Genomic DNA, 10,805 nt, shown 5'->3' with positions numbered 1-10,805 from the left:
TAGGCACTGTCATCCTTAACCCATAATAGTCATTCTAGATCACTAATTTGAATGTCATTTTGCATTATTTTTAGTACAATGTGTCATATGTGTATTTGTTTTGATTAAGTAGCAGATTATTGTTATGACCTTTGAAAATAAATATAAAAACACAAGTGGGGCTCATCATGGCGTATTGGAGACGCATCACAGTATTAAAAACCTACTCAGCCAGCAGCGGCTAAGCTGATGGATCGAAGTCGCTACAACCTGACTGACTGATAAGGAATCTAAAATCAAATCATTGGAAACATGACTTTTTCAGTTTTTGTTTGTCTTGTTATTGTGTATGCTAACAGAAATTCTTCATAATGCAAAACATATCCGTGCTCAAATGATAAACTACCCACCACTGTAACACTTAAGTAAATTATATTTTCCAGTATCAAGTATATACTGTATGTGAAAGTCCAAGTTTATTGAAATTTCAACACTTTCTTTAGTCCAGAACCAAGTGGGACAGACTTGCTCTGCGAGGTATGCACAGAAAACACCCTCACAGCTGTTATTAGTATTAATAATACTTATTCTGTGTTACAAAATTCAAAAGTTGCCAATACAGTCGTGTAATTCTGAAAGTGCAGATTACAAGATGGTAAAAACGAGTTTGCAGCTAGCATCTACATTAGATGTGTCATGTGTCATGGTTGGTTATGGTTATGGCAGACCCAAATGCAGCGAGGCAGAGACAGCGAGTAGATTTTACGAAAAAGGTAGTACAAAAAAGTTGGAGCACAGGGAGCCAGAACGGAACTTAAACAGGAATCAAGAACAAAAAGCCAGCAGGGAAAACTAGGGAAGAAAATGTGATGTTTCCAGGAGAACCCAGCGAGGAGTGAGAGCAGGAGAAGTGTTTAAATACTGTGAGGGTGAATGCTGGAACAATAGATCGGGGCTGATTAGCTATCGGGTTGCAGGTGCGAGGGGAGAGTGAACGAGAAAATGGCACAGGGGGCGAGGGAGAGTACACAAACAGGGGGACTAGGAAAATGAATCTAACTGAAACAAAGAACTAGACACAAGGATTAAATAAACATAATAAAACTAGAATCACTAAGGAGAACTGAACTAAAGTGAAACAAAGGCAAGGCTGATCTAATCAAAGAAAGAGACTAAGGAACACAGAATAATGAAACTAGAATCAAAGCTCCAAAACAACCCAGGGTCCTGACAAGATGTTTACTATATACAGTATTAGCTACAGCCACTACTGATCAGTCACCTGAGCCCCATGCAAATGAATCTGTATCTTAGTCAGTTTTAATATCATCAATTTCAGTTTCCCAAACAAGAAGGGACCAGACAGACATCAGCAGTGGGGAAGGACCTTCGTAAATAAGTGCTCTTTACCTGAGAGTTGTTTGCCTTTTCGATAAAATGAAATGTCTGAGTTAAACAAAAGTGTCCGAGACTGAGTGCACTTCAGGTCTCAAATTTAGTTTTGTGAAATGTCCATTGTACTTGGCACAAATTAGCACAATTACCAAAACTGATTGGTTTGCTATTTATAACACACACACATATGTATATATACGTATATGATAACACTCCTTCCTCTATTAAAATCGTTTGGTGTGGTTGTAGCTGAGCATCTTCTCTAAAATTTACCTGGAGCCCTACACATTGCACATAATGTTTAAAACTTCTCCTTCAAACAATGTTAGGTCTTTATGTAAAAAGATGGGCATGAGAATCAAAAGCTTCACTTTAAGCTTTACAAACAATTTTTCTCAAATATTAAAATAACATTTCATCAAAAAAATGTATGCAAAACTCTTAAATAATTGCAACTTGTTTGTTTATTCAGAATATTAGTAGGACCTATTACTTTTAACAACTTAAAATAAACTGTTGGATTCTTATTTGATGAAAAATGTAAAGTTCATTTTAGTTATTGTGTTTTAGGGATTTAAAAGAAATTCAAGATTTAAATAACTTATTTGTACAAATAAGTCAAATCATTTATTTGACATTTTCATTTCATATGGTTTTCAGATGTATAAATATAAACAATTTGTTCACAACTTTCAAAAAAACAGACATAAAAATATTGCATTCATAATAACATAAAATTGAAGCAAATCACTGTCTATTTACACAAAATGTATGGAAACAGAAACATGGTCCTCTGCTGCAGTGATGGAAAATATCTGACTCTGACAAAGACTGACAGGATAGGACAGAAAAAAATAAATCTGTAATTGTGTTTCTGAGGCCCTGTTTTGTTTTATTATCATGTCTCACTGCAGTAACCTTTGAGGGAATTCAACGGGACTTCAGCTACTTCTTATCCCCTCTTATTTAAGTGTCCTTAAAGGTTCTAAAATAGTTTTTAGAACCTAAAGTTATTTGCAATTCAGTTACTATAGATTGCAGCATTAAAGTGATCTGATCCTGCACTTTGTAACAACCCAAGAAAAAAATTAGGGGAGTGATCTAAGAAGCTCATTTTTGCTGTAAGAAAATAATGACTATTGTGTATTTAGAAATAATATTATTACTTCAAGGTCAAAACTGGGGCTTTGGCTGACTCTTTTCTTTTTGTACCATGTTTCACTTGTCACTTGTCTCAAACCCATATGTTTTTCACAAAGAAAGATTAAAAAAAAAAACATTTGATATGTTTACTAAGAAATTGTACCATTTTTTTCTTTTAAAGATCATTTTGAATTTGACTGCAGTAACATGCCTCAAAAGGTCTTTTAACATCAGTCTGTAAACATCCAGGAGCTTAGGAGAGCAGCAGAGGTTTTGGAGGGAATGCTGTCCCATTCTGGTCTGATGGAGGATTCTAGCTGTCCTCGTGTCTTCTTTGCCAGATTTTTTGTTGGATGATTCGCCATAGGTTTTGATTTGGTGAGAGGTCTGGACTGCGGGCTGATCAGTTCAGCACCTCTCACCAAATGCCCATTTTTACTTCTGAGAAATTCAGCCTCTTTTTAATGCTCTTTTTATACCCAGTCCTCTTACTGACCTGTTGCCAATTAACCTTATTAGTTGCAAAATGCTCCTCCAGCTGTTTCTTATTTGCATCATTTACTTTTACAGCCTTTTGTTGCCTTTTTCAACTTTTTTGAGAAGTGTTGCTGCCAACAAAATCAAAATTACTTCATCTTTTCCTAAAAATTGTACAATTTCTCTGTTATGAACTGCATTCTGTTAATATTTACATTTTACACAAAATCCAAACTTTTGCAGAATTGGGGTTGCATAAAAATGCAACAATAATAATAATAATAATAATAATAACAATAATAATAATAATAATAACAACTAACAATGGTTCAGTTTGTCCTGGCAGTAATGAACTTCTATAGTCACTGAAACAGAAAAAAACAGATTTTAAGGGAAGATTTCACTCTAAAAAGAAAATTTACATTACTAATCTAAACAAGTGGCAAAAATTGATTTCCACCAAAATAAATAATTGTTTTAATCTGAAGTGTGTGCAGGTGTTTCTCAGGTGTGGATCTGTAATAAGTTCTATAGAACTTGGTAGACGAGGTTTGGGTCCTGGCTGGCTGTGGGGGAGGGGATCAAAGCAAGTTCTGGTCCCTGATTGCTTGGAGAACCAGGTCCATCAGAGGAAATCCTCTCCACAATGCTGGACAGACAGTCAAGACTGGAGACCATGGAGCTCCGGTCCTTCCTCGAACCTCCTGTACGCAACACAAAAACACACATTACATCTGGAATTGATTATTTTTTTCTGGAATATATATTTTACATTTTAATCACCCACTGCTAAAGGCGAAGGCAGGGCAATAATATTTTCACCTGTACCTAAGTTTAATTGTCTGTACTGTTATCAAACTATTTTATGAAACTCTCTCTGGAAGCAGATGACCCCTCGTCCTGAGCCTTGTTCTGGTTCTGCTGGAGGTTTCTTCCTGTTAAAAAGGAGTTGTTCTTTTCCACTGTCACCAATGTGCTGCTCAGGATGAGAGCGTTGGAGTGAAGATTTAACGCAATCTGCTGCTTCCTTTGATAGAAAACTTCTACTAATTGGCTTCTTATAATGTATGTGAATGTTTTTGTACAGTGCCCTGAGACGACTTTTGTTGTGACTTGGTGCTATATAAATAAACTGAATTTGAATCAAAGAGCTAAAGTGTTGATGAGAGGGTAAACAAACAAAAGCTTAAATGCAATTCTTGAAAAATAGTTTTGTTTCTTTACAGAATCTCATTTTAATTATCATCAACATAAATTTAACACGTTTTGAAAATTTACTGTGAAAAAAATATAGCATATAGGATCCAATTTTGCTGTTTTTACTAGTTAAAAAATGTTTTTATTTTATTTTTAAATTCAACTCGTTTTGAAATTTTTCAAAAAGATTTAAATGGATGTCCATTACAACACTTAATGTCTATGTTTCTGTAGGACCCTATAAAATCCAGCTTATTTTTTTCCAAACTCTGTTTTAGCAGATGTTTAGCAAACTCTCAAGTTAGCATAAGTGACAAGCTACCATTAGATTGAGATAGCTGAAGTGATAAGCTAATATTGACTTGAGTTAGAGGAAGTGATACACTAACATTAGTATAAGAAAGCGAAAGTGATTATTATTATTATTTTGATTGAACTGAGATGTAAAAATATTTTGTGCACTTTGTTTTTTGAACTTAGAAGGCCACATTAAAGAAGTAAAGGGTAATTCTCACCATTTGCTGCCTCTGAGAAATATGAGCTGCTGACAGAATGTCTTGTTGACCCACTAAAATCAGTCTGAAAGGAAAAAAAAAACATTGCAAATTAGAATGCTGCAACTAATAGGTACCACATATGTGCCATGTATAAGTACAACATATAGGTACCACATACAAGTACCACATAAAAGTACAACTAGCAGGTATCACATATAAGTATGACATACAGGTAATACATATCAGTACTACATACAATTAGCACATATAGATACAACATACAGGTACCACATATTAGTAAGACATATAGGTTCCACATATAAGTACTTTATATATGTACCACACATAAGTACAACAAATAGGTACCACATATAAGTATGACATAGAGGTAATACATATAAGTACCACATAAGTGCAGGGTTTCCCCAAGAAAAAAAGCTAAGCCCAGTGGTAGGTGGATATTCGCTGGTCGACCGTGATTTAGTAAAAAAAATGATTAAAGTTAACAGGAAAGTTGAAAATACGGCTATTTATTATTTGATATTGTAAGATATTTGTGTCAAATATTTACACAACTACAGGTTTACAAAAAGGCACTTTTGAAAAACTTTTTTTAAACAAAAATACAATTAAAATAAATAAATAATAATAAATAATTGATTGGACCTAATTTGAATCCTAATTTAAGTCACATTTACAAATGAATTAAATATCAAATGAAAAAGTGCAAACAAGGCACCAACACACGTCTCACATCAAGAGCAATGAATAACAACAAAGAACACTGAAAAACAGAGAGATGCTCTACTGTACTGTGCTTTTTGTGGCACAGGCTGCATGTTGGATCACTACACAAAACATATCTAATGCTGAATTTATTAGCATCATTTTACTTGTAAACAGGGATAAATTAGATGCATCATAATAATATTTTCACTGAGTACAAAACATGCTTACCATATTCGGTCTTGTTAACCCACCAGCTGAATTTCGGCTCAACTAACCATTTTTGGTTAAACCCTATAGTTCTATGTTTATTGCTGTGGCTCTGACGACCTGCTAACTCCAGGTAGCTGAAGGTGGCTCGGCCTCAGGGCTCGTTAGAGTCCTGCAGGGCTCTGTGAACTGCGCGCGTACCTGAGTGTGCGGTGGAGAAGCTTACGTCACTGCAGTATTCTCCGAAAAGCTGGGGGGCAGTACGCTACGTAACCAGTGGAAATACGGTTAAAAAAAAAAGACAGCACATAGTTTCACATTAAATATGGCTGCACATATTCAGGAGGAAGAACTGTTGTTTCTGGCTGTGATACAGAGAGGATGTTTAAACTTAAAGCATTCAGTTTGACTTTTACTGATTTAATTGCTTTAGTTGTGATTCGCCCACCAGGCTTACAATACTCTGTGGGAAACCCTGTAAGTGCAACATATATGTACCACATACAAGTACGACATTTAAGTACCACATATATGTGCAGAGTTTCCCCCAGGATATTATAAGCCTGGTGGGCCACCAGGCTGTGCTGACCCGGCTGCCAGGCTAAGCTCCGCTTGTTTATTATAAATACGTCATTTTTTATACACTGTTTTTTTCCACCCAGACCCCAAAAACCACTACCTTTACCTACCTCCCCGCCCCTGCACGAAGGCCCCGCGCGGTGTCTCGTTGCATGGTCGTGCGCCTCCTAGTAACTTGCCGCAGACCGTGCGCTCAGGTCCGCGCGCTGTTAGCAGAGCCCTAAAGGACTCTAATGAGCCCTGAGGCCGAGCCACCTTCAGCTACCGCTCAAGTTAGCAAGTCGTCAGAGCCACAGCAATAAACAAGCGGATTTAACCAAAAATGGTTAGTTGAGCTGAAATTCAGCTGGTGGCTTTACAAGACCGAATATGGTAAGCATGTTTTGTGCTTCGTAAAAATATTATCCATGTTTACCAGTAAAATGATCCTATTAAATTCAGCATTAGATATGTTTTGTGTAGTGATCCAACATGCAGCCTGTGCCACAAAAAGCACAGTACAGTACAGCATCTTTCTGTTTTTCACATTTCTCTGTTGTTATTCATTAGCCTTGATGTGAGACGTGTGTTGGTGCTTTGTTTGCACTTTTTCATTTGATATTTAATTTGTTTGTAAATGTGACTTAAATTAGGATTCAAATTAGATGCAAACAATTTGTATTTATTTTAATTGTATTTTTGTTTAAAAAGTATTTCAAAAGTGCCTTTTTGTAAAACTGTAGTTGTGTAAATATTTGGCACAAATATCTTACAATATCACATAATAAATAGCCATATTTTCAACTTTCCTGTCAACTTCAATACTTTTTTGTTACAAGTATACAAGTACCACATATAAGTACAGCAAACAGGTACCACATATAGGTACTACATATATGCACCACATATAAGTACAGCATTCAGGTACCACATACAAGTACAACATATATTTACCACATACAAGTACAACAAATAGGTATCGCATATAAGTATAACACAGACGCCACATATCACTGTTTTACTGATTTCCCAAAAAAATTAAAAATCAGTGAAGGGAAATATTAAAAAATACTTTTTTTCAAAGTAATTTACAAGACACTATAAATACTAATTATGACAGTTTTATTATTATCATTATTTATTTATTTTTTGAAATGGTGAATTTCAAAAGATTTCCCCAGCAATCATTTGATAAAAACTTTATTTAATATCTCAATTAGGAAATAGCAGTTTGAAATCTTGTGCTGCTTCATTTGTAGATATGAATTATAATTAATCAAAAACATGAACTTTTCGATTTGAGGATGCAGAAAACCTAGGGCGGTGTTTTCAATATTTCAATCAGATTGTTAATTCAAGATTTTCAGAACAGGCTGCTTTAGCAAACCTGAGTTGAGGGACGATCTGGACTGAAAATATCAAACAGGTTAAATGGAAAGGTTCTTCTTTCTTTGAAGACAAATATTTGAGATGAGTTGAAAAGAAATACTGCGGCAAGAAAATGAGCGTCAGAAGTAAAAAGAGTAGAAAACAGGTGAAGGTTGGGTCTAATATTTGATAAGGAAACATACAGGAATCTTAGTATTTAAAGGTCTGCTTTAGCATTTTCCAGGTTTAAATAAGTCTGGAAACAAATCCAGATTTTGAAAAACTCTGAAAGATGGAAATTTAATTTTCTAAAAATTGCTCAAACAAGCGGAGTACTTTTCTGATCATTGTAGTGTATAAAAGAAGGCCCTAACCATTATGATGGTACTTTTTGTTAAATCCACCTAATTCAGCCTCAAAGGTAAAGTTTCAGCCATCAGGATCTTGGATTTGAAGTCACTGGTGTGCTCAGATCTGTAGGTTTCATTCCTCAGGTGACAAAAGCTGTCAACCCCTGAGGTCTACAGTTCCGTTTACATGTCCGCGTGTCTCTAAGAAGACAGACTGGACAGAGCTTTAACAATGTCTTCAGTACGTTTAAATGGGAGAAAAATTTAGACAATTTGTGTAAAAAAAAAAACGAGATGTTGAGACTTTGGTTAGAAAAAATATGTTTTCCGACTACAAAAAAGTAAAACTTTTGAATAAGTGTATATTGTATAATTGAATAAAGTTAAGAAAAACCCTAAAGCCTGAAGAGGGACTCACCGCGGACCCTCGGACCCCCTGACTCACCATATCGGAGCAGTTGGAGTGGGGGCTGGACGCGGCGGAGTCCGAGCGGCAGAGATCCAGCAGCGGGTAGAAGCCGTCCTCCTGGCCACCTTGCAGCAGCGCCTGCAGCGACTCAATGTAGCTGATGGCGTTCCGCAGGATCTCCACTTTGGGCAGCCTGTGGTTCGGGTTCGGGTTCGGGTTCTGGTTGGCTGTCGTGCAGCGCTTCAGGGTCTCGAAGGCGTCGTTGACCCTGCTGAGCCGGCGGCGCTCGCGCATCGTCGCCGCCTTCCTCCGGTCCGCGCTGGTGGTCTTCCTCTTGCAGGCCTTGCAGGCCCACAGCAGGCACCGGGACGCCTGGTGGGGGCCGCCAGGCGCGCGCACGTGTTCGCTGTCCTTTGCCTCGGTGAGCAGGAAGGACTGGGGAGAGAAGGAGGAGGAGGAGGAGGATGAGGTGTCGGGCTTCAGCAGGCCCAGCCGCGGGTCCAGGTCCTCGAAGAAGTGCATGTCGTTGGCGTTGAAACAGGGGTCATCGTAGAAGTCATCCCCGGGGGGCACGGAGAGAGACAGGTCTGACACGTCCATGACCCCGTCAGGGTCCGAAACGGATCAGAGGTGGAAAAACCCGATGAGGATCTGGTCCCACGGGTTCTGGACTGGGTCAGCTGAGGACCCGGATCCCGCTCTTATACCTGGGACTGGAACAGAGGGCAGGGTAAGGGGTGTCGGGGGTCTGACCAATCGCTTCGGAGGAGAGACCCCCCACCTCCATTATATTTAAGTTCTGATTCCAGAACCGTGTCTTTATCCTTTATTTGTCCTTTTTGCCTTGTCTAAAGTTGAAGTTTTTTTTTTTTTTTTTTACTAAGTGTTTTAGACAGAAAGAAAAGAATCTGTACTGGAACAGATTTGTATTTATTTGCGAAATAAACAATAAGACGTCTGAATAAAATTGGTGAAACAAAGTTCTAATTTGGGTATGTGTGAATATGACTACTGTTATGATAAAACAAAAACTGAACTATTAAAATAAAAATTAACATAATAATTAAATATGGCAAAAACTGAGAAAAATTAAATTATGGAGGGAGAACTGGCAGATAAATGAAACAGCTGCTGCCTGGTCTGAAGAACAAATTCAAATTGTTAGAATATATTTTTTATTTATTTTTGTACTTCTCATTATTTAAAATGATGTCAGAATTTGAAGTAATTCCAATAACAACTACAAAATTGATAAAACACCACATTTAATGATTTCAACTGTAAACTAATTATAATTATTTATTTTGATTATTGCTTCCTGCTAAAGGTAAAAGGTGGAGGCCTTTCACCTTCAATGATTTTGATCATGTTTGTGTATTTGTTTTTCTGTCTGTTAGCAAAATATCTCATGAATATGTGGTGGAATTTAATGAAACATTCATAAAGTACATGTTGGCCCTACATCTACCACTGATTCACTTTTGGAGTCAGCCCAAATTAAGAAGGCCAACATGACAAAGCAATTTATGTGTTAAAAACAACAGCCTGTAACAGTCAATTTTACAGATACTGAGCTAAAATTTAGTCTTTCCCAACCTATACTGAGTACTAACTGAAGATCTGTGTTTAAAAGCTTTCCTCCTGGATACCCAAACTTCTCTCCCTATCTCTAAGAGAGAGCCCAGCTACCCTGAGGAAAAAACTTATTTCTACCGGCTGTATACAGGATCTCACTCTTTTGGTCACTACCCAAAGTTCATGACCATAGGTGAGGGTAGGAACGTAGACCGACCGGTAAACAGAGTTCTTTTTGCAGCTCAGCTTCTTCTTTACCACAACAGAGAAGTACAGAGTATACAATTCTGCATCGATCGTGTCTGTCACGATAACACCAACAGGACCACATCATCTACAAAAGCAGACAACAAATATTCTTGTTGTAACTTTATGATGTTTCAAACACGTTGCTGTTAAATTTATGAAGTATTTATTTAAGATAATGTCGGCTTAATACACCGGTATAATGTGAAAATCATACAAACATGCCTCGATTGGAGACCGCGTTAAACTACAGCTAAGTAATTAGTGTGTACCTAGATCGGGGGTAAGCAATCCTTTTTAACTGTTTCTCTGCTCCAACAGACCTGATTTGAATCAACGGGTGATTAACAGGCTTCTGCAGAAAATGGAGGTAATTTAGCCACTGAATCAGATGTGTTGGAGCAGGGAAACAAGTAAAGCATGCAGGATAGTGGCACTCAAGGACCAGGGTTGCCCACCCCTGGCCTAGATGAACTGAAAATGCATCAGTATGTGGAGTCCTTCGAACTCTAACAGACTTAATCAGCTTGAAGTGTATTATTAAAGTGGATATTATGATTACTGGAGTTTAATATTGGGATGTAAGGTAAATCTTGACCAGCATTTTTTGTGTAAAACAGTGATATTTTCACACCAGAATCTTTTGTCGATATATGAAGATTATAGAAATGCATA

General features: G+C 37.2%; 1 protein-coding gene across 2 annotated transcripts; it reads right to left on the bottom strand.

Moving 5' to 3' along the window:
- Positions 1 to 435: 435 nt before the first annotated feature.
- Positions 436 to 9,195, bottom strand: LOC108250023 (myoblast determination protein 1 homolog). 2 transcript variants are annotated; one of them, XM_017439698.3, is made up of 3 exons: positions 8,319 to 9,195; positions 4,707 to 4,770; positions 436 to 3,698 (listed from the first exon to the last, which is right to left on the bottom strand). In XM_017439698.3, exons 1-3 carry the CDS (start codon positions 8,907 to 8,909, stop codon positions 3,523 to 3,525), a joined length of 831 nt encoding a protein of 276 aa, XP_017295187.1. In that variant the 5' UTR covers positions 8,910 to 9,195; the 3' UTR covers positions 436 to 3,522. The 2 variants fall into 2 exon arrangements, with proteins under 2 accessions (XP_017295187.1, XP_017295188.1); XM_017439699.3 differs by having other exon boundaries at positions 437 to 3,698; positions 8,346 to 9,182.
- Positions 9,196 to 10,805: the final 1,610 nt, after the last annotated feature.

The sequence above is a fragment of the Kryptolebias marmoratus genome, linkage group LG11 (assembly GCF_001649575.2).
Source record: "Kryptolebias marmoratus isolate JLee-2015 linkage group LG11, ASM164957v2, whole genome shotgun sequence".
Lineage (NCBI taxonomy): Eukaryota > Metazoa > Chordata > Actinopteri > Cyprinodontiformes > Rivulidae > Kryptolebias > Kryptolebias marmoratus.
Note: the sequence above shows the minus strand (reverse complement) of the source record. Positions and strands in the feature narration are given on the sequence as shown.